Consider the following 24,307-nt stretch of genomic DNA (forward strand, 5'->3'; position numbering starts at 1 on the left):
ACTAAGAATAAAAAAAGGACAAATATATCATTTATTAGGATACATCCATAAATAGCGAAATGAGTTGCTTAGGATACATCCAAAAATAGTGAAATGAGTTGTTTATTATGAACGAAAAGAGTATTAAATATTATTACCAAATTATAATCATGGAACGTTTAATTAAAAAAAGTAGTGGGCCATTACTAAAAAACAAGGCTAGATTTAAAACTATTGGTATTGAAATCCAAATATTACCAAATGTAATTATACTTAATCCATTTTTTTCACATTTTTGTCATTTTACTTTAGAAAGTACTTAGTAGATTTTTAACATTTGCTTATAACCATTAAACTACTCCTTATACTACTGTGATTAAAAAACTTAGTATATCATACTCCAAAATATAATTGAACATGAAATTGAAACTAATCAAACTAATTATTACACTTGAGAAAAAGACCACTCCATAAAATAAAATTGACACCTTTTCTTGATTCTTCAACAAAACATTCATCAATTCCCAAGATTTCTCCATTAACAGACCTCTCCATCTCACTTGGTCTCCACTCTCACTCTTCACTTTCCTCTCCCCTAGGGTTTGGGTTCCTCCCTTCATTCCATCTCTTCCCCTTCTCGGGTTTTGCACCAACATAATTCTGATTTCTGTACTCCACCAAATGGGAAAGTGTTAAATTGGGAAAGAAATAAAGCCCGCATTTTGTTTTTCAAGGAAAAGTAAACCCATTTCGAAAGAATTCATTTTTATTTTCATAGAGCTGAGATTTGGATCAGTGAGATCGGCAGAAATGGTAGTTATTGTAGTGATGGGTTAAGCTTTAAGGAGAGAGAAAGAAAAGATCTTGTTGTTAGCTGTCAATGGAAGTTTGGTGAAATTTATTGTTTGTTTAGAACTAAAAGAAGGTAAAAAAGGAGCAGAAGAATTGGGTCTGCCAACATGCATTTTGCTAAGCTTGATGACTCTCCTATGTTTCGTAAGCAGGTTGGTGCTTTTTGATCTTCCTTTTCAACTCATTTAATGAAAATTCTTGTAGCTGTTTGCTGTAAATAAGCTGAATTTGATATATTTTTTTTGCTTGATGACGATTGATTTAATTGTTTTCCTTATTTCTTGCTGCTCAAAACTGAAATCATGGTTAGTTTGTAATAAATTCATGCCTTTTCTGATCATAGAACACTGTCCCATTGGGCTGTGTGATTTTAATTATTTATAGGTATTATATCAGCTCTGAATTGATGATTCCAAGCTTTGGCCATCTGAAGTTAGAGGATTTGTTGTAGAAATGTTTAGGTTTAGCTCATGTCTCAAGATTGAAGATATGATGGGGGGTTTTTGGCTTAATTTTCTTCCCTCGTACATGACATCGTAAAGTGACAGTGGTAGATATTCAATTTCCTCGAACATTTGATAACTTACAAGCATGTACTCCTTTCTTTTCGTCTTTCGCCTTTTGGGCTTCAGTTTATATGGGGAAAGTAAGGAAGTCCTGGCACCGTGACATTTTCTAGTTGTGTTATCACTTTGAACACTTCACATTCAAGGATATTCTACAAATGTTTTGCTGGTATACAAATTTCTAGAAAGCAAAAGAATATCCTATTTAAAAGACTTTACTAGTCTCTGATTCTCTGAGAGCGGATGTGTCATTCCTGTAATTTGAGCCCATTCTGTCGCTCATTATTCGATTTTTTTTCAATGGTGGTTCTGTAACTCTGCTTTCTCGATGAACAGATACAAACTTTGGAGGAAGGTGCCGACTCCTTGGGTGAAAGGTGTTTGAAGTTTTGCAAAGGATGTCGAAGATACACGTGAGACCAATATTCTTCAGTTTCTAGAACACTAGACTTACATGTTATTCTCTATTTTTCTATTTGATAATGTGGAGTCTAAAGTTTGAAACATCTTTTTCTGCTTACAGTGAAGGACTCGGTGAGGGATATGATGGAGACATAGCTTTTGCTAGTGCCCTGGAAACTTTTGGTGGAGGCCATAATGACCCTATTAGTGTTGCCTTTGGAGGTATAAATGGACGTTCTAGATATTCACTGTCTGCAATCTAGTTAGATGGCTTGCATAAGTATTTATCTTCATTAACAGCCATGAAAATTGGCCTGTGCTGACTGCCATATGGATTCTCGAGTGTCAAATGTCAATCCATGGGAATACACAGTTACTCTCTCTCTCATTGCACGATCTAGAGAAATCTTAGTCACGTTAATATTGTTTAGCTGATTTGATGATATGGTATATATATGCTGACATCGCACCACATGCTATACACCTAAAAGATCTGTGTTATGGTCACATCTGTCTAGATCATTATGGATCAAGACTCAATTTGACTCAATTTGTTCTTGAATTTGTCTGATCTTGTTCCACAGTATTTTTTTGGTTCTCTTATTGGTAACACGCCTATTTATTTTCTTTATGGCAGTGGGCTTTTATCAGTGAATTGATTAAAACTGGTACTGTTAGTTTAAAATTCTTGCCCGTGTAGGTCCTGTAATGACAAAATTCACCATTGCATTGAGGGAAATTGGGACATACAAAGAAGTTCTTAGATCTCAGGTATGCACTTATGAATCTGGTCTCGATCTAGTATAAACTTCGTATACAGCTGAGGCCACCGAGGAAAAAATGTGTTATCAGTCTCTTGGAACTTGTTTTGAAAATGAAGCTTTACTTCATCTGTAACTTTGATAGACATCGTTTTATCTACTTTTATGAACGACACGGATATTGAATTTGATTGTGAATAAATGTGATAAGTTATCATGCAAATGTGCATATAACTGTATGCTTTTTTACTTGTGCAGGTTGAACACTTGCTAAATGATCGATTGCTGCAGTTTGTAAATTTGGATTTGCATGATGTCAAGGTACCCTTTTCTCTTTTACCCTTTTAGATTTGATAAAAACTGCAATGTATATCATTTGCTTGCTGTCTTAAATTGGTAATCATTACCCCAAAATTTGCTGCTATGTTATTTGTCTCACCACTCGCCAGAGTCCTTTATCTTTGTGATCCACTTGAACGTCTTTCTTTCTAAATGCCTTTTTCTTGATGGATGCTAGTTAAATGAAATCTAGTATTCTTCATTAGGCCCAAAATCTTGCCTTCCACAACTAAGATTCAGTATTCTATCATTCTATGCATACAACCCAAGTTCTTGGGTCCAGTGTTATTGTATTATTATCTTACTGCGCCACCTTCATGTATTTATTCTACTCGTATTGAAATTGACATGCCTCCTGTAAACATTTGTTAAGTCATCTTTATCCATATGTTCTGCTGTCTGTAGTTTTTGATCATTTCACTAATGGGTTTTAGCACACAGGAGGCACGCAAACGCTTTGACAAGGCTAGTCTTCTCTATGACCAGGTATTGTTCCATACCTATTCTCCTTGCTTTTGCGTGTAGCATCCAGTGCCTTCTGCCTGGGCACCTTGTTGGGTTGAAGAGTTGGGATCGAGCATTTTGAAATTGAACCTTAGAGTTTCTGCAGTAGGACAGCAACGGAACATATCAGTAGCGTTAACTTACAAGCCACACATTTTTGACCTTCTTCTGAAGTCCGGCCATGAAGGTCCTTCAAAATTTTCGTAACTTGCCAGATAGAGTCATTGTTATGAGCTTGGGATGAGTAAAACCTAATCAATTGCTAAAACCCCATAACAATTGCTAGCAGCCTAGCAGTACTTTGGGGTTGTCAGTTTCGTCTCTAAGAAGCAGGGTGTTTATTATGATAGACTTCTTTGACAACTTGCGTAAATTTTGTTAGTAAATCTATTATAGTTCTACAGGCTCGTGAGAAGTTTTTGTCATTACGAAAAGGCACAAGAAGTGATGTAGCAACTGTCCTGGAGGAGGTAACCATCAAACTTGTCGCATGATCATGAAGCTAAATCATTAAATCCATATAATACCCTTAACTGCATGTTTTAACATTGTATCTTGGAATCATCCAGGAACTCCATCATGCTCGGTCAACTTTTGAGCAGGCGCGATTTAATCTGGTTAGTGATTTTCCACTTACTATATATCTTTTGATTATTTCAAAGTCGATTTATGGTTCTGTTGCACAAGATTTCGAATGTGCTTAATTTGAATTCTTACCATCCAGGTTACTGCTCTTTCAAACGTTGAAGCAAAGAAAAGATTTGAGTTCTTAGAAGCAGTTAGTGAGACGATGGCTTCTCATCTTCGCTACTTCAAACAGGTAGAACTTAATGGCGAAGTGGTCAAACCTCTCAATCTAGTGTTTCTGTCGTTTCAAACCCTCTATTCTTTGGTTTGTGTAGGGATATGAGCTGCTGCATCAAATGGAACCATATATTAACCAGGTTCGTCTCAATTTCTTTGGGTTGTTGAAGTAGTTGAGAATATGAGTTATGATGATTATTTGTAATTCTATAAAGTTACTCTTCCTTCCATTAGTATTTTGGACGCACTATATGAATTCTATAATATTATGACCCGAGAAATATTATATGGACTGTTAATATTTGGTGCAGGTCTCGACTTATGCGAAACAATCAAAAGAGAGGTCCAACTATGAACAAGCAGCTCTTAACGAGAGGATGCAGGAATATAAAAGACAGATTGATAGGGAAAGCCGGTGGTCCTCAAATGGTTCAAAAGGATCTCCAAAAGGGGATGGAATACAAGCCATTGGGAGGAGTTCGCATAAGATGATAGAGGCTGTCATGCAATCTGCTGCAAGAGGAAAGGTCAGAGAGCTTTGATGTTATAACGCTCAGTCAATTTCTCTAGCTTATTCATTTTCTTTTCTTTATGCGTCGCTGAAGCTTGGAATTTCAATCAGGTCCAAACAATTAGACAGGGTTACCTCTCGAAGCGATCCTCGAACCTGAGGGGTGATTGGAAGAGAAGGTTCTTTGTCCTTGATAGCCGAGGAATGTTGTACTATTATCGCAAAAGAAGCAGCAAACCTTCTGTGAGTGGATACTTGAACTAAACCCTTATGTATCGTAGTTTTTTCTCCAGAAATACAGTCCTTTCAATCCCACGAGATATCTTTGGCTGCAGGGTTCGGGCGCTCAACTTTCTAGTCAACGGAATAGTTCTGAATTGGGTTCTGGATTGCTAAGTCGCTGGTTGTATTCTCATTATCATGGTGGGGTACATGACGAGAAATCGGTTGCTCATCATACCGTCAACTTGTTAACTTCAACAATAAAAGTTGATGCTGACCAATCAGATTTAAGATTCTGCTTCCGAATAATTTCCCCAACAAAGAACTACACACTACAGGTCTGGTTTTACAGTTTTATACTTCTCAAGTTTGCTATTGTTTCGACATTCATGAATTGTTCCGTTTGCTTGTCAGGCAGAGAGTGCCCTGGATCAAATGGATTGGATTGAGAAAATCACGGGGGTGATAGCCTCATTGTTGAGTTCCCAGACTCCCGATAGGGTAACATTTCCGAGTTGTTATACACTAATCATCTGTGATCGGAATATTTTCATTACTGAACGTTTCCTATCGTTGTTCAGTGTTTACCCGTTAGTCCGATGGGAAGCGGTCATCATCGGTCCACCAGCGAGAGTAGTTCATTTGAAAGCGCTGACTTTGATCATGGAGCAATCGAAGAGTACACTTCAGAGAGGTTTAACTCGTTACAGATAGACCGTCATGTGAGAAACACACAACAGCAAAGAACCGGTCTTAAAACTGAGAAGCCAATTGATGTACTGCGGAAAGTCTGTGGTAACGACAAATGTGCTGATTGTGGTGCTTCTGAACCAGATTGGGCATCATTGAATCTAGGTGTTCTTGTTTGCATCGAATGCTCTGGTGTTCATCGTAATCTCGGTGTGCACATATCTAAGGTATAGGTAGCATTATTACTAGGCCTTACCTTTGTCTTACATAATCTCTCGAAACCAAACACATTTTGCTCTATATTATAGTTAATGTGCAAGTCGATTCTTGCTCCTCCTTGCAGGTGAGGTCACTAACTCTCGATGTTAAGGTCTGGGAGCCGTCAGTTTTAAATCTATTTCAGTCTCTCGGAAACACCTTCGCCAATTCAGTATGGGAGGAATTACTGCAGTCGCAGGGTGTCTTCCAAGTCGATCTTGGCTCCAGGGGGTAAAGCTTGCTTTGATGAGCTGCTGTTTGTGTAAATTCTCTGTATCTCGTCGCTTATATTTTGGTTTCTTATGAAGGTTGTACCAGGCTAATAAGCCACAAATGCTTTACTTCAGCAAGCCCAGTCCCACGGATTCAATTTCTACGAAGGAGAAATTCATTCATGCCAAGGTAGTTTTCTCATCATCCTCGTATTCTTGTTATACTGTATCTCGTCTTATATGTATGCTGTTTCCGTTTGAACAGTATGCGGATAAGATTTTTGTTCGGAAGTCCAAGGACCACCAGCCTCTAGTACAGCAGATCTGGGATGCTGTCCGTGCCAACGACAAGAAGGCTGTATATGGGCTCATTGTTCACTCAGAATTAGACATAAATGCTATTTACGGGCAAGGAGCTAGTAGCTCGTCTCTTACCCTTGCCAGAGTAATGCTGTTGCAAGAGCAGACCGGCCATGATGATCCCTACTCCGATTGCTTGGAAGCTGAGGTGTTGCACGATACGTTTCCAACCTCCACAAACCCCCCATGCATGAGCGAAGACAGTCACGCTGGGGATCTCGATGGATGCTCCTTGCTTCACCTCGCTTGCGAGACTGCGGATATAGGAATGATAGAGCTTCTCTTGCAATACGGCGCAAGCATAAACGCTACCGATTCTAGGTCACACACGCCCCTTCATCGGTGTATCATCAAAGGCAAAGTCGCATTAGCAAAGCTTCTCCTAACAAGGTAACGAGTCGGTGAATAGTCTCATATGCTAACGAGGCACGCTGCATCGCCACATTTAAATTCTAATTGTGATTAATTACTTCAGAGGGGCTGATCCGCGAGCCGTTGATGACCAAGGAAGATCCGCACTTCAGCTTGCCGTAGAAACTAGTTTTGACGACAATGAGGTCCTTGCGATACTGTCGGAATCACATGGATGACGAGCTCAATCAACGAAAGAAGCAAGAAATGCATCGTTTTTAGCGAGGAAGACGGTTCCTGGGGCGTTGGGAGCAAGTCTACTGTAATTATGTATGATCGCTTGCTCTCGGAAGGAGAACGCCGTTCATGAATCCCAGGCTTCTGCAGAGGTAGCATATATGCTTCTACATTGACGATCTTGAGGTTAATTTAGCCATTATGATTAATGGTGATGAGAAAAAGATTTAGGTGTAATGAAATTGGTGTATTATAAGTATAATGTTTGTTGAGTTATTATTTATTTTTAATGGCGTGTTGTTGTTGTACATGGTATAGTTAGGATTTTGATGTTGTTTTGTTTTTGTTTTGTTTTTGAGTTGTGTATACATTGCCAAGAATTTGGATAGGAGTTCTCTTCTAAATTAATGTTGTTTTTAGGTGGTGCATGTATGGTCTCCCCTTTTTGCAATATTTATTTAGTTTAATTAGTTATGGGGGCTGGCTGCATCATAATTTCCTTGTTTTCATGTGATTGAGAAGTGTAGGAATAAATTCCAGAAAAACAGATGAAAAATAGAAATAGTTTATAGGTGTGCAAATAGTTATTTTGGGGAAAATAATAAGGTTTTCAAAACTTAATTTAAAGTCAAAAATTACATGTGACCAATTTAATCTAGAGGTTCTGGAATCAGCGGTCACGGTTCGGAACCGCAGGTTCTGGTTTTGGAAATTGTAGAACTGGAACCGAACTGCAAGATTGTTTCGCGGTTCCGGTTCTGGTTCCGAAGCGGTGATTTTTTGGCGGTTTTTTACGGTTTCAAACTGTCGGTTTTCGGCGATTTTTTGCGATTCCGGCTCGGTTTCACGATTTTCAGGCAGTTTTTTGCGGTTCCGGTTTGGTATTGTTCTTAACCGGTGGTTCCGGCACGGTTTTGGTTCGGAAAATTTTGAACCTGAACTAAACCACGGTTCTAAAATCGCCGGTTTCAGTTCCGAGTAAATTTTTACGGTTTTGCGATTAATGGTACGGATATGCTGGCTCTAAAAATGTTTAGGAACATGATACGTTATTAATTTGATTAAATCGAATGATAATATTTAGTTTAATTGTCCATTAATTTAAGAGTGAACTACATAAATGGTACCTGATCTTTCACTTTCGCACGTAAATGGTACCTGATCTTTATTTTATATCGTTTTTTATACCTATAAATCACATTTTTGGTACCTGATGCAATTTTCTTCCCAAAATGCCCTTTAAACAAATATATTTTCCCATTTATGTCATAGAGGATATTTTGGGCATCCATAAAATTAGTACCAAAAGTGATATTATAATATTTTCTTTCATTCTCCTAATTCTTTTTACTATTATTATTAATCAATATTAATATTATTATTTTGATGTTATAAATTAATAATTAATTCATTTTTAATAGCATTCAAATATATTTAAATATAATTATAGTTATAATTATATTTAATTATTATTATAATATTATTATTATTATAATACTAAAAACTAATAGTAATTAATAAATAATTATAGTATAATTATATAGATTATGAATCACATAATATATGTAATAATAATAATAATAATAATAATAATAATAATAATAATAATAATAATAATTATTATTATTATTATTATTATTATTAACTAATCAATATAGCCTTAATAAAAATTTAACATTGTGAACTGTAATGATATAAAAGTTGAATATTATTAGTTAGGAGTTTCAACCTTAAAATGAGTATAAAATAATTTAATAAAAAGTATTCAATTAATTTAATTACTTTAAATAATTAATTTAATTAGGTATTATAATGCAATAAGATGTATGTATAAAACACTAAAGAAAGAAGAAAAAGAAGAAAAAAGAACAAAGAAGGAAGAAGAAACATAAATTAAGGAGAAAAAAGAAAAAAATAAAGGAAGATAAAATACTAAAAAGAAAGAAGAAAATGAGAAAAAAAGAAAGAATAAGGAACTAAATAAGAAAAAGAGAAATAAGAAAGGAAGAAAAAATAATCACATATTTGGTTACCATTTAATTGTAATTTCCAAAAATATCCTCCATGAGAAAAAAATCACATATTTGGTATCCAGGGTTATTTTTGTCACTGGATACCAAAAACGATATAAAATAAATATCAGGTACCATTTATTTGCAAAAGTGAAAGATCAGATACTATTTATATAGTTCACTCGTAATTTAATACACGATATTCAAAATACACGATATTCAAAGCCAAGAGAGACATTATCATTGAAATGGTACGAATATGCTGATTAAATAAGAATTTGATAAGAAAGAAAATGATTGCGTGGCTAAAATAAGTACTCCTAATAAAATGGAAAAGCAAATTATTGGAGAAAATGAGGTCCTAATTCAGAGGTCCAGCCCAACACGCTTCACCAATTTTTCGCATCTTTGTTTAGAATATAGAAAAAGTGATTTTGCATAAATTCGCGTGTATGGAGATCGACGGCCAGAAATAAGTGGGCAGGAAATGGAAGGCTGAGATGAAGCACAAGGTCCGATGATGCTATGCTTTCGGACCACAAACATAGCAGCTGCTAATCTACGTGTTCCTCCGGTGGGACCCCTGTGCGGCGGGAAACGTCTAATCTCAATTCTCAACTTCCAATCCTTGCAATCCTAGTACTATTAATTTAAAAATTTATCAAAAATTAATTAATTTATTTAAAGCTAATGAGAAAATGAATAAATACCAATTATAAAATTAACGACATCTTATACAATAATGTTTGATTTAATAGAGTTAAACTAATTGCAGCTAAACGAGAAACATCATTTATGGTGATCAATTGATCATAGAGAGAAATGTTATGCTTATGCAGTTATGCCCGTATATATTGTATGCATTTGTTTGATTTTAATATTTTTAAAACATTATTTAATTGGTTTGATAAACTATAAAACGGGGTTTGATTTGTTTGAAATTGCAGAATAATGAAAGAAAACATCGCTTCTAAATTTTTAAAAAAATTAATAATGTTAATAATCAAATCAAATGTATAAAATAAATTAGAAAATATTTTGAATACAAATTAAATGAGAATAATGCTCATAATTAATACTACTACTACTTCTACTATCTATATAAAGTACTATTTGACATGACATTTATATAATGTTATGCTTGGTTGGTAGGCCAAGATATACTAGTAGTATATTTTATTGTGTTCGTATGAGTTTGTTTGTATTTGGTAGATAAAATCCATTTTAATCTTTAAGTCCATGTTGCTCAATTTATGTTGTACTATTATCTCAACATGTCTATTAAACAAACACTTTAGTGCTTTCTCTATTCTAAGATAGTTGTGATATTTTTTGGGGCACGGGATAGTTGTGGAGAGAATAATATAAGAGAGATAAAAAAAGAGTAAAATACTATGAGAGATGATAAAACTTTTTACCTAAAAAAAGAAATAATTCAACTATTTTGAAACAACCAAAAAATAAATAATACTCAACTATCTTGGGACGGAGACACACATACAATCATAGACCCGTGTTGTGCAAAACATAATTTGTAATTGAACTATAGATATATACTACACCAGTAGACTTCTTCAGAAATTCAAGAAAACATGTAAACATATTTACGCACTCAATGATGATATCCAAATATTTAGTACTACTTCATTTGTGCATGTCTGTAGTTTAGTTATATAATGGTGAATACACTGTACTTTTAACTTTACTTTTCAAGTGCTTCTAAACATATTTACTTGAGTTATAGTAGTTTGTTAGTCATTGTTTGAATGGTTGCGCTGTACTTTTTTATCATTGTGTAGGTTCGTTTTGTAGCTTGTTCATCTTTTTTATTTGAGTCTATTTTACATGTAAAAAAATGTTGCCTAAAAAAAATCGTACTTGAATGTTTCACACTATGGGTGATGAAGATTTACCTTAATTGAACCAATAATATCCCATCAATTTTACACTTTCAAGTCCATTCTACTTCGTTATAACAATTTAAAGAGCAAAATTTTGCAATTTGGTCAATAACTTGATTTTTGAAAATAGTCGATTATATATAATTAATACTGTATCATATTTTTCTTATTTGTTCATCCTACATGTCTTAATTTATTCACCTGACGCGCGCACATATAAAAAATTAAAGACGTAACTGATCAAATATATTAAATGACGTTGTTTTAATTTTAAAATTAAAGATGTGAATTTTACTTGACGTATTTTCCGTCTTCCATACCAGAATTAATTTTCTCCAATTCTGAGATACGGGATGATAGCAAAAATATCAAAATTAGCATAAAATCGACTATTTTTACTACTGCGAAATGGACAAGAAAATTGATCAAAATTTAATGAGTTTTCCAGTAAATTTACCCTAATTTAAATATGCACCTCTGTTTTAAATTCATTCAAGCTAACAATATTATTTTTGGAGTTTAATTACTAGTCATCATTTTGTATGAAAGTGAGCCCAATACATAGCAAACCAGAGTTATTCCCTGAGTTTTAAATTATGCATATATATGTAATCTGGTTGGCTTTGAAATGTTGTTTGTTTGTTAGCGCTTTGGTTCTTGGAGCTTGAAATATGGGTTTTCTTTTCCTTTCCTCTCCTCAGTTTTCACTTTTCACCTTTTTTCTAACACACTTCACTTCCCCTCACTTTGAATTTGAATGTACTCTACAAAACAGACAATATAGCGCTCAAGGTGTTTGCAAAAATGACGCAAATGGAATCTCTGATGTAATCATTCCCCTCCTCCTTCATTCTCAAGATTTCCCTTCACAACAGCTATGATTTTATCCCAAAGGTTCAGTCTTTTTGCCATTTGGGGCTGCAAGATTCCTCTAGAAACTGCTCTTCTATGATGTGACTGTCTTCACCTTTAATTGGGGGAATGTGGTTTGCTTTTTTACGGTCTCTCTGTATATAGTGGAATATTGTGTTTGAGAAATGAGGGGTTTTGCTAAATTGCTTTCTTATGTTAGCTCATAACTATCTTTCTATGGAGAGGAATAGACATGAGGGGTTAAAGATGGTTGTGTTGTTAGCTTTTTGTGTGAATGTACTCTCATCTGAATGCATAGATAGGCCTAGCAAGAGCTTCTCCGGCGAGCCGCCGCCGCCGCTCAGCCTCAACAACAGGCTGAGGAGGATTTTCTTGAGCATAGGATTAGGGATTGTGACAGGATTGATTGGTGCCCTTCTCTTAGCTTTGCTGTTTAGGCACTTTGTGAAGTATGTGAACAGAGCTCCAATTCTCAAAGGCCCTGTGCTGTTTTCGCCTCGAATCTCCGCTAGGACGCTTAGATCAGCCCTCTCGAGCAGCTCGGACCTTCTGAGCTCGAGCCCGACTGGAAGATACTACAAGGCCGTCCTCGACAACGGGCTTGTGGTGGCAGTCAAGAGGCTCGAGCCTGACTGTGGGGTCGGGGCTCGGGGGAAGGCCTTGAGGAAGAAGATACGGAAGGAGCTCGAAGTTCTTGCGAGCTTGAGGCATAGGAATTTGATGAGTTTGAGGTCTTATGTTTGTGAATCGAGTGGATTCTCGTTGGTGTATGACTTTGCCCCAGCTGGGAGCCTTGACGATGTAATGAGGAGAGTGAGGGAGAATCAGTTGGAGCTCAAGTGGGAGTCTCGGCTTCGTGTTGCTGTTGGTATTGCTAGAGGGTTGTATCACCTGCATTTCGCCTGTGATCCGAGAAGGTTGCACTATAACTTGAAGCCCTCGAATGTGATATTGAACTCGCAGTTCGATCCTAGGTTGGCTGATTTGGGACTCGCTGCTATCCTTCCCGATTTCAGACGAACAGCATCGGGGTACAATGCACCCGAGTGTTTTCAGAATTGTAGGTATGAAGTTGCTTGCCTTTCACTCTAAAATAGTATTGATTCATTAAAAATCGGATCTTTATTCATATTTTGTGTGATTACTCCATTTTCGATCAATGATTGTTGTGCTTAGTTGATGATTATGCATCCAAAAATAGAGTGATCAAGAATTGAACTTATCTCCTTTCACTTCTTGATCAAGAAGTAATGCATACATGCTTTTCACTTTATAATAGTGTATAAATTCATTAAAAATCAGATCTTTATTCATATTTTGCGTGATTACTCCATGACTCCATGTTTGATCAATGATTGTTGTGCTTAGTTGATGATTATGCATCCAAAAACAGAGTGATTAAGAATTGAACTTATCTCCTCTTTTCATTTATAATAGTATAAATTCATTAAAAATCAGATCTTTAAGCATGTCTTTATTGACATATTCCAATATTTATCAAAAGATAGAGTGATCAAAAGTTTTAGAATGGGGAAAGTGCTTTTTTAAGCTTTATGCAAAAGCTGTGTAAAGCATAGAATCAAAGTATATTAGTCATATAAAGTTGACAAGCCAAGAATCATGATTAATCAATTTCTTGAAAAATGCTATACTTTTGTTTGTGGAAATGTAAGTAAAACTTATTTGGGATTGATTCTAGGTATACAGATAAAAGTGATGTCTTCAGCTTTGGGGTGATATTAGGCGTTCTATTAACCGGCCGGGACCCACTGGACCCGTTATTTGGCGACGGGGGAAGCTTAGGGCAGTGGCTCCGGCAGCTGCAGCAAGCCGGCGAGTGCCGGGAAGCGCTGGACAAAGGCATTCTAGGAGAAGAAGTGGAAGAGGAGGAGATGCTGATGGCTGTGAGAATCGCGGTCGTGTGCCTATCAGACTTGCCCGCTGACCGCCCCTCGACCGATGAGCTCGTTTCTATGCTGACTCAGCTGAACAGTTTCTAAAGCAAGCCAGGAGAAGGAGCTTTTGGTTGTCCCCGCGGCTTACACAGCATGAGGCAACGTGCATAGGTTTGCCGTGGGAGCAACCACTGAGCTCCGGCTTCGTCTGTAGCGAACGAGTCGTTTTTTGAGCGCAAACGAGGCTACGTTGTAGTGTTTCTTGCTTGACTGAGATTGGTGTTGTGAAGGGACTGATTTGATGGAGGAAAGTGGGGAGGCATTTTGCTTATGGTGAAGGGGATGATTTTGTTTGCCCTGTAACTTTTTTGAATCAGAGGCCCTTCCACATTTTCACCGCTCTTTAACATATCTTGATATTAATTATCTTCTTTATTTTTGGCGAATTAGAGTTTAATACTCTCAGTCCCTGTATAAACGAAGCCCTTTTTAGGCACGAAATTTAAGAAATTGATATTTAAATTAAAGAGATAAATGAAGAGAGGGTAAAGTATGAGACGATAAAAATAAATAAGCAAAGAGTGAAAAGTATATGAGATAATAAAAGATGAAATACTCTCTTTGTCCAAGATGTTACACTTGGATGATAATATTTGGATTTTTTAGAGCATCCGCAATGGTCGGCTAGCGATCGGCTAGCCGAACCATTGGAGACGGCGAGCGGTATACTGGCGAGCCGATCGGCGTGGGCTGGCCGATTGGTGGGCGCTGGCCGATGCGCTAGCCGCCATTGTGGCGGCCCGATCGGCCAGCGTCTTTTTTCTTTTTTTTTTTTAAAAAAAACCTATATAAACGCGATTTTCGTTTCATTTTCATTTGCACCACTTGTTTTAACGAGTTTTCTCTCTCTCTAGCTTTCTGTACAAGAGCATCATCGAGCGATGGATCACAACAACGAGTCCAGTCCAGCGACGAGTGGATCTCAAACTCCCACGGTACCTGTGGGATCTGGATGGGGGCAGATGGGCCCGGGGTTTAACATCCCTTGGAATCAGATGATGGGGATGATGGTCGGTGCGCCCGGGGGGCGCAGGGGGGTATGCCGGGCAGCGGGCAGGGGAGCGGCGGGCGGTCAGCGCCCGGGTGGGGGGGGTATGCCCCAGATGCAGCAACAGATGATGCTGCAGCAGATGATGGGGATGATGTGGCAGGGCGGGATGCAGCACGGTATGCATCCCGGGATGCAGGGGGGGTGTAGGGGTCACCGTGAGGGGACACGGTATTTCGGCCCTCGCTTGATTTTTTGACGGCTTCGTCTCACACGTCGACCCCAGTGGAGACGCAGTTCACTGGCGATGACCTTCTGTCATTGCATGATATGGGGATCGATCTCGGGGAAAATGATACTCCGGTTCCAGCGAGGCGGGCCGCGCCGAAGAAGAAGACGAGGGGGAAGGGGAAGGCCAAGGCGGTCGGCGAGTCATCGGAGCCCGCTGTTGACGACACCCCTGGCCGGAGGAAGTGGACGGAGGATGAGTACGTCGGGGTGGCCAGGGGGTGGTTGGAGGTGTGCGACGATCCACTGGTTGCGAACAACCAGCGGATCGTCAACATGTGGGCGAAGATCAGAGCTGCCTATAGGAGGCACTGCCCGCACAGGAAGGACTTCAGCCCGGAGGAGGTCCGGAAGGGGTGGGAGCGCACCAGGGCCGCGGTGGGCCGTTTTTCGAATTTGTACGCCAACGCCCTCCGTTAGCTCAGTAGTGGGCAGAATGAGGACGACGACCGGAGGATCGCCGCGAGTTAGTTCCCCTTGCAGGGGACGTATAAGGAGTTCACCTTCTGGGAGTGCTTCTTGTTGCTGAAGGACTCCGAGAAGTTCCGGGCGGGGTGCGACGCTGGGTGGCCGAAGAAGCAGCGACTGAACTATAGCGGCAGCAGCGCCGGATCCCACGACCTCCCCCCGGATGCTGAGGAGTTTCCATCCCCTCCTTCATTTACTGGTTGCCCCCGCCCGGTTGGACAGAAGCGGGCGCAGCGGGCTGCGAGGGGCGGATCCCCCCTATCGCCCCGCGAGGTCCAGTCCTCCGCCCTCCCACCCGCCCCACTCGAGTACACTCTGCATTCGCGTAACCATACGCGGGATCAGATGTACAAGGTCTTCCAAGTGTGGAAGACCGCCACTGACCCCACGGAGAAGATGTTTCTTCACGAGATGCTCGAGAGCATGCGGGTTGATTTGGAAATCGCGAGGGCACAGCTAGCGGGTTCCGACGTGGGCTCAGATACCACGGGCGGCGGCGGCGACGGCGAGGACGACGGCGACGGCGATGAGGAGTAGAGAGTGGCGGGGCTTGTGTGTTGAAGCCCTTTTTTTTTTAAAAAAAATCATGTACTTTTTTTTTAAAATCTTTGTACTTTTGTTTTTTTTAAATCTTTGTACTTTTTTTTAATGGAATGGATTAATTTTTCCGTATACGTGTCGTAAATTTAATTCCGTATTTTAATCGTAATTTTAATTCCGTAAATGTAGTATATTTTGAATTATTTTTATTACGGCTGGCCTATGGCTGGCCTAAATCTGATGTGGCAGGTGGATTTTTTAGTATTGCTGACGTGGTAGGGGAAAGAATGGCTGGTCTATTGGTGGCCTAAGCACCATTGCGGATGCTCTTAGGAGATGTTTTGTGTGTAAAATGGAGAAAGAAAATACTAGTATTATAGTATAATACATTGATATGAGAGAAAACTTTAAAAGAAATTAATGTAAATCTGTTTGTGTGACAAACTGAAAAGAAACGTATGATAGTATCTATATTGGAACATCCAGAGACTATAGTAGTATAATTATTTTAGTGTGAAAAAATTCAGTTGCCTGTATGTCAGATGTTGATGTTTTTCAGCCAAATGACGTGGCTTTTATACATCAGCATACTATATTGTTTAACTCATTGGTGCTAACGTCAAATGATTTTCTGAGTATTTTTTGCAAAAAATTTATGCAAAAATAATCAATTTCATAAAAATTAATGCCAAAAACTAATTTGAAAAGTTGTATAATAGACAATGCCTTCCGTATGAAGGTATCAAAGTAATTTGGTAGAGTAGATTGGCTTCACCATTTTGTTTCCTCCTCTGAAATCAATGCCGGCTCTTCACTTACTAAATTCAACCTTCTCTAATCTCCACGCTGATAAATTCCAGAACGCAAATTTCGCCAAACTTCCCTCATGGGTATCCCTCAAATCCAACAAATCATCGCCCAAATCCCCCGAAACTCACCGCGGAGAGCTCGAAAACGTCCATCTACTCTCCCTCTCGAAACAGGACAAGCTCAAAGAAGCCCATGAATACCTTCTCCAAATGCACCATTTCAACATCCCCGTCTCCCCTCAATCGTATAAGCACCTGCTGCACACATGTTCCAAGCTGAAGTCGTTAAAATTCGGCAAACTGATCCACCGCCGTTTGCCGGAAGACCCTCCGGATTATCTTGTTAACTGCGTTCTCGGAATGTACTGTGATTGCGGGAGTTTGTCCGATGCGCGGAAACTGTTTGATGAAATGCCTGAGAGAAGTATGGGTTCTTGGGTCGTAATTATATCTGCTTACGCAGATGAAGGGCTGTTGGAGGATGCTGTGAAACTGTATTTGAGTATGCAAGATTCCGACTTTAAGCCGAATCCGTATGTTTACGTCTGTCTATTGAAGTCTTTTTCAGAATCTTGGTGTTTGGAGATTGGGAAACAGATGCATTGTCGAGTAATCAAGGCCGGGTTTGGTGATAACGTAGCGTTGGATACTGCGTTATGCAATATGTATGTGAAATGCAGGAGCTTGGATTGCGCGGAGAGATTATTCGGTCTGATGAATGAGAAGAATGTAGTTTCATACACCACGATGATGGTGGGGTGTGCTCAAGCAAATAGGCATCATGATGCATTGAGATTTTTCGAAAGAATGGTTGATGAAGATGTCGATTTGGATGAGTTTGCGTTTTCGATAACTCTGAAGGTTTGTGCAGCGCTCATTGATCGAAAATTGGGCGAGCAAGCTCATGGGTTGATCGTGAAGCACGGGATACAACGCGAGGTCTCTGTGGGGACGCCTCTCGTGGACTTCTATGTGAAATGTGGAGACGTTGAGTCCGGTATCCGAGCGTTTGAGGCTATAGATGAGCCGAATGATGTGTCTTGGAGTGCTTTATTGTGTGGCTATTCTCAAATTGGGGAGTTTGAGAAATGCATCGATGTTTTCAAGCGATTGAGAAGTGAAGGTGTTGTTTTGAACAGATTCATGTACACAAGCATATTTCAAGTGTGCTCTGCTTTTGCGGATTTCAATTTCGGATCGCAGGCTCATGGCGATGCGATAAAGAGAGGGCTTGTTTCGTATCTCTACGGAGAGAGTGCGATGATCACGATGTATGCCAAGTGTGGGAAGTTGGACTACGCGTTTCGAGCATTTGAGTCCATGGATGCACCGGATACTGTGGCGTGGACAGCCATGATCGCTGGCTGTGCTCACCATGGGAAGGCCTCGGAGGCCATTTCCCTTTTCAGGAAAATGCAGGCTTCCGGGGTGAGGATCAACGCCGTCACTTATGTGGCGATCCTCACGGCCTGCAGCCATGCCGGTTTGGTTCGAGAAGCAGAGGAGTTTTTTCGATCCATGGGTAGTAAAGCGACGATTGATCACTACAACTGTATGATCGATGCCTACTCTCGAGCCGGATTATTGAAACAAGCGTTTGATTTGATAAAGGGAATGCCATTCGCGGCGGATGCCATGAGCTGGAAGAGTTTGCTTGGGGGCTGCTCGATCCACGGGGAGTACGAGATCGGGAGAGCCGCTGCGGACGAGCTCCTCCGGCTTGACCCCCATGACGCTGCTGCTTATGTCCTCCGGTTTAACATGCACGCTTCGTGTGGGAGGTGGGAGGAGGCGGCGGGGGTGAGGAGGCTGATGGCGGAGAGGGGCGTGCGGAAGGAGACGGGGTGCAGCTGGATCAGCATTGGTGGGGAGGTGCATCGCTTCGTGGTGGGGGATCGGCACCATCCCCGGGCGGAGGAGGTGTACGCGAAGGTGGACGAGATGGGATTCGGGGAAACGAGTGAGGATGTCGTGTTGTTGAGTGAGGAAGACGAGGTGTGGAGGGAGAGGAAGAGACAGGAGATGGTGCACAGCGAGAGGCTGGCGATAGGGTACGGGCTGATAGCGACGGCTCCAACGTCGGCGATTGTTGTTTTCAAGAACCTGAGGGCGTGCAGAGGCTGCCATGAGTTTGGTAAGCATGTGTCGCTCGTGACGGGACGGGAGATTGTGGTTCGAGATTCAAATAGATTCCATCGCTTCATAAACGGAGAATGCTCGTGTGGGGATTACTGGTAGCTGGCAGTGAAAAAGATTGTTGCCGGCGTCAGAAGGGAGAGGGCAATATAACGGTTGTTGCGTATAATGAATGACAGATGAAGAACAGTAACGCAAAAGACAGTGTGGGATCGTTGGCATATTCAAAGCCCATATTTAGCTGCGTTTTCGAACTTCATGGGCGACAGTGGGATCGGTCGACCTCATTCCCAAATTGTGGTGATCATGAACAAAAAATACATTTCATCTTATGACAAAAACTGCCATTAAATGGCACACTTCATTCCTTCATTCTTCTTACACTTCTTGATTTCCAGAAAACACAACAAATTAACAAATTTAAATTCTTTACAATTTCAATTTGAGATTTTCTCTTAGAATTCTTGAGGTAGAGGCCTGCCTTCTAGAAACGCCTTGAACAGCACAAGGGACCTCTCCGGCTGCGAAAACGGAGCTTCGTGAGACGCTCCGCGGATCGTTGCAAACGAGAGGATGTCGCCGTAGACCTGAGTCCATCCTCCAACCTAAACATCACCACCACTCACACATGTTAGTTAACAATAAATCCACCATTTCATTTTTTCAAGAGAGTAACAACAATTCACCTGCATCCCAGCAAACCACACCCGATAAGGCGTGCTCGAACGCAGTTTCAACGCCCGCGCCAGCCTGTGTACGAGCCTTCGACTCCCAGTTAGAGGTATGACTGAGTCTTGATCACCACTGTATACCAACACCGGGATTCCCGCCTGGATTATCCTCCCCACCACGTTGATCGTAGGTATCTCGAGATCAAGCAGTTCGTAATCCAAAATGCTGCAACAAGATTGCACACAAAAAAATTAGGAAAAAACCATCCACTTGCGCATTGTGTGTGTAATCAACGAAGACTTTTACTTGCTGCAGACGAGCCACCGGTTGACTCCAACGAGACGAGCGTGAAAGGCCTTCTGAACATCCTTCCGATTCAAGTAATTCACAGTCTTGTCCTCCACACACACGTCAACGCTCTCAGTGACTTGCTGCAATTCACCACCACAACCGCAACACTCAATTTGCAACAGTTAAGAGTCCAACGAGGCCATGTAACAATTGAGAGAAAATCATCCAAGCCAATACAATGTATTCGATAAAGCTTTTTTGTACCTGAGGAGCAAGAGCCTTGGATTGAGAGAGCACAGACGAGATGCAGACATCGAGAGTGACGTCGTATTTGTCCACAAACTTGCTGGTTTCAGTAGTGACAAGGCTCATAACCTTGGAGCAGATTGGGGAGAGGGAGCCTCTGTAGTATTCGCTGACGTACCGCGAGTAGTTGCACGAGGAAGTGAACATTCTGTACGTTGTATCGGAGATTAGGCCGTGCGACCAGAAGAATTCGGCCCTTGAGTTGAAGTCGGTTGCGTATTCAAGAACTGGATTTCCTAGCTGCATTGTGGATTAGAGTTTAGTGATCTTGATTGTTGAAACGAGAATGGGTAATGTGGTTTAGGAAGAGCAAATAAAACTCACTGCAATTCCTTTCAAGTTGAATTCTTGTCTTTTTTTGTTGGATTGTAGCATTAGCTCTGCTAGTTGGGGAATGTAGTGGCCTAAGAGTAACTATAACTTGTTAGAAACAATTCTGATTTCCATACGGGTCCGTTTGATACCGTGGAATTGGAATATTACCGAATTGAATTCGAAGTAATTGTACACACTACACACACTACATGCAACCACATATACAAAATACGCACACTGCACACACGCGCAATAAACACTGTTCACACAAAACACACATTGTATACACAATACACCACACACAATGCACACACTAGAGATGTTTATAATTTAATTTCAAATTCAAATATTTTTGTGATTCGGAATGGAAGGCTTCAATTCCAAAACCACAGCCTCAATTCCATGGTACCAAACGAAGCCTACAAGAATTTCATTCTATTGAGAAAAGATTCAATTTTTATTACCAGCATAGCTCTCTCCTGTGATATACAAGCTCCTGTCTTTGTATTGTGGGAATCTAAGGAACCAGTTTTGCAGGAACACCAAGTTGTCATGAGCTATAAACACACAATATACACAAGCAAGATTTCAAAATATTGATCAAGAAACTCCCCCATCTCCTAAAATGGACCAAGAAATTACTATGTAAACAGCAATAAACATGCCTGTGATCTTGTCATTCACACCATCATAAGAGGAAGAATTTGCAGCATATGAAAACCCCACCCCAATAGGTGACTCCAAATACAAGATATTTGCTTCTGCATACCATCAAACCAATCAAATTTGAAGCAAACATCAATCAAAGATTGAAATGTGACAACAAACCTCTATTCCAGCTATGCTCGTTCCTAACCAGCCCATTCCCACTAGGCCTAAAAGGCCCATTTTCAGAGAAAGCCCCAACTCCCAATGAAGAACAGCCAGGACCTGCAAAACAATCACCACACAACACACCATTCATCAAGAAAAGTACACACACAGTAACACATAGTGAGTGTGAAATCAGACCTCCATTGAGCCACAAAACAAGAGGCTTTGAAGCAGGGTCAATCTCAGCTTCAACAAAGTAGTAAAAGAGGGCTCTCTCCTCCCTTTGATCAACAGAGACATAGCCAGAATACTGGTGGAAGCCAACACTGGGCTGCCCAGGAAGCTCAGATATTCTGTCAGCAGCTGACAAAGAAGAAGAAGAAGAAGAAGAAGAAGAAGAAGAAGAAGAAGAAGAAGAAGAGAAATGGGACTGGGCTGAATGTGCTAAGAAAGTGAGAAAAGCTAAGATCTTTACAATGGCAGCCATGGCCAAGCAGCAAAGGTGAGGTGTGAGAGTGTGTGTGAGAGGAAAGGAGGATTATATAAAGATGGGGGTGTGTTCTTTTCTTGTCATTATTGAATTAGCTTTTGTCGTTTTGGAGATGATCTGATTGTGATGCAGTGTGAATCAACAAGAATATGATAAAAGGGAATGGAAAAAAACTGGGCTTTCTGAGTTCTTGCAGAGGGCAATTGTATTTGTAGTCCCCTCATAGCTTGTTCTCTTGTTGTCATGTGAATAGGTTGGGTTGAAAATAAAAACTTCAAAAAGATTCAATTTTTTGAAGTGGGATTTATTCAAGATTGCAATTGAGTGTAGACTAGAAAGCTTATTCTACCACACTGAATTCGAAGATGCTTTATTTCAAATAATCCCATAAAACTTGTTATATTGTTGTTACATTTATGGATAAAATTAGGAATATGACTATCGGGTATTACCTGATCCGACAAGAAAATAGTCATATTAGGTCGTACTTGATATCGCAACCGCAACATCAAATGCTAAAGTCGGGTTCGAGTAATATAACTTCGGAATTATCAGGTATCATTGCCTGATTATCATAAAAGTTTGTCTATTTTAAAAAAAATCTCTATCAGATGACTCTATTATGTTATACATATCTTAAGTATATGTGGGGACTTGATTTTTTTTTATTGTTGTTTTTTTTTTAATTTAATATCTTAAATTATTATCGATGTCAATAATTTATAAATTGCATAAAAACCAAAGTTCGACTTACATATTTTCTCTACAACTTAAAAAATAATAAATTGAACTTTGATTTTTAATGGTAAAAATTATTTGATGCAATAATTACTTTTTAAAATATGAGAATTAAATCAAATGTTTAAAACAGAAAAAATTAATGTCAATATAAATTAAATGAGAATAATGCTGTCGAATTATATATTTATGCGTAATTGAGATAAAAATATGAATTTAAAGTTAAGAAAGTACACACGAAGGATCTTTTTTAAATTCAATAGCATAAGAAATGGGGCATGTGACAGCTAATGCAATTATATCATTCAAGAAAGACATGTTTGCTTATGTAACAATATCATTTCACCCAAGAAAGAAAAAACCTTCATTTGTTGCTTTCAGTATGAAATATGCAGAGAATAATAAGACCTTTTCATTGTTTTGTTTGTTTGGCAGGTACAATCTTGCCTTGGAAAATTAAATCTACCTTTCAAGATTCCAAACTATTTTTTCGAAAAATATTGAATTCTATACCTTTTTTACTATTTACCATTTCATGGTAGAATGAATCAAGAGATATTCTAGAATAATGTTTTCCATTCCCTAACAACAAATTCGGTCTTTTTAAAGAAGATTTAGTCCTAAAAGACAAACCTTTGTTTAATTTGAAACCTTTTATTTCCTTTGTGAAAGGATAAAAAAAGTTGAGGAAACAGTATTAAATATTACTACCTTTTTAGCTATATCACATGATATCCTAAGGTAAAGTAAAGAGGCTGTATTTCTGCTTTGTGTATATGTAATTTATCATTTTGTCACCCACTCTTTTTGTATGTAATATGTATTGCTTCATTTGACCTTTACACTATGTCCTTTCTTGATTTTTAAGCAATCCTTTTAAAATGTTGTGCACACATACATATGAATAAATGGTTATTTTATACAAATGTTTTCATCCTTTTTGACCATCTTTATAATAGATGAAGATAAATTGGTGCTTCCCCTAAGCCAAGGCTAATGGAGTAGAGAAAAAGCTATTGGAACAAAAAGTTGGCCTAAACTATATATACTCTTTGTCAACTATGTCTTCACAAACATATGAAGACAGACAAGATTCTTTCAATGTAGATTCCAAAATAATTATAGATTGAAAAGACTAATTTACATCAAGAATATATGTCACTCTTCTTGATTTATAATTTTGCTACTTAGTTCTTTGGTAAAACTTGTGTAGTGTTTGAAAATTGAAATAGTTACAACTAATACTTTGAAGAATTCCTTTAAGAAATTGATCTCTAAAATCATAAACTTTGAATGAAATTTACCATGAACATCAATTTCATTGTAAAAATTATGAATTTATGTAGTATAATGAATTTTCCATGATTTAAAATTCTGATGCATGTCATTCTTTTTATTGACTCCATAGAATTCAATTTAGGAGAAAATTGAACAAGAGAGAGAAATTTGCTACAAGGCGTAAGTTCGTGATATGAGCGATCAAGTTTTACATTTATGAAATAAAATCAAATTTCGATCAGAATAGGCGATTTAAAAAATAATTACCCCTTACAAATGGATCTCATCTCATGCCAATATAGCACTAAGTTGAGGTCATTCCAAATTCGAAAAAGGAAAAAAACTATTGTCAACCATATAATCATCAAATATAGCTTCACAATTCA

General features: G+C 39.0%; 4 protein-coding genes across 4 annotated transcripts; 3 read left to right on the plus strand and 1 right to left on the minus strand.

Annotated features, from left to right (window-relative positions):
• The first annotated feature begins 481 nt into the window (after positions 1-481).
• LOC125216252 (ADP-ribosylation factor GTPase-activating protein AGD3) lies at positions 482-7,476 on the plus strand. Its single transcript, XM_048117912.2, has 19 exons — positions 482-983; positions 1,734-1,810; positions 1,921-2,021; positions 2,500-2,570; positions 2,819-2,881; positions 3,341-3,385; positions 3,808-3,873; positions 3,973-4,020; positions 4,128-4,223; positions 4,306-4,347; positions 4,519-4,734; positions 4,830-4,961; positions 5,054-5,278; positions 5,355-5,441; positions 5,522-5,857; positions 5,974-6,119; positions 6,197-6,290; positions 6,366-6,850; positions 6,936-7,476. The coding sequence occupies exons 1-19, from the start codon at positions 939-941 to the stop codon at positions 7,048-7,050; spliced, it is 2,490 nt and encodes an 829-aa protein (XP_047973869.1). The 5' UTR covers positions 482-938; the 3' UTR covers positions 7,051-7,476.
• Positions 7,477-11,523: 4,047 nt separating this feature from the next.
• Positions 11,524-14,164, plus strand: LOC125216255 (inactive leucine-rich repeat receptor-like protein kinase CORYNE). The gene is made up of 2 exons (XM_048117914.2): positions 11,524-12,898; positions 13,534-14,164. The coding sequence occupies exons 1-2, from the start codon at positions 12,027-12,029 to the stop codon at positions 13,832-13,834; spliced, it is 1,173 nt and encodes a 390-aa protein (XP_047973871.1). The 5' UTR covers positions 11,524-12,026; the 3' UTR covers positions 13,835-14,164.
• Positions 14,165-16,781: 2,617 nt separating this feature from the next.
• Positions 16,782-19,390, plus strand: RARE1 (Pentatricopeptide repeat (PPR) superfamily protein). The gene has a single exon (XM_048115808.2). The coding sequence runs from the start codon at positions 16,874-16,876 to the stop codon at positions 19,118-19,120; it is 2,247 nt and encodes a 748-aa protein (XP_047971765.2). The 5' UTR covers positions 16,782-16,873; the 3' UTR covers positions 19,121-19,390.
• Positions 19,320-22,089, minus strand: LOC125214687 (serine carboxypeptidase-like 45). The gene is made up of 9 exons (XM_048115810.2): positions 21,614-22,089; positions 21,431-21,532; positions 21,268-21,363; positions 21,067-21,159; positions 20,612-20,691; positions 20,246-20,527; positions 19,997-20,121; positions 19,705-19,915; positions 19,320-19,623 (listed from the first exon to the last, which is right to left on the minus strand). The coding sequence occupies exons 1-9, from the start codon at positions 21,900-21,902 to the stop codon at positions 19,474-19,476; spliced, it is 1,428 nt and encodes a 475-aa protein (XP_047971767.2). The 5' UTR covers positions 21,903-22,089; the 3' UTR covers positions 19,320-19,473.
• Positions 22,090-24,307: the final 2,218 nt, after the last annotated feature.

Source organism: Salvia hispanica, chromosome 3 (assembly GCF_029641045.1).
Source record: "Salvia hispanica isolate PSC_SH4W2 chromosome 3, Shi_PSC_v1, whole genome shotgun sequence".
NCBI classification, from domain to species: domain Eukaryota; kingdom Viridiplantae; phylum Streptophyta; class Magnoliopsida; order Lamiales; family Lamiaceae; genus Salvia; species Salvia hispanica.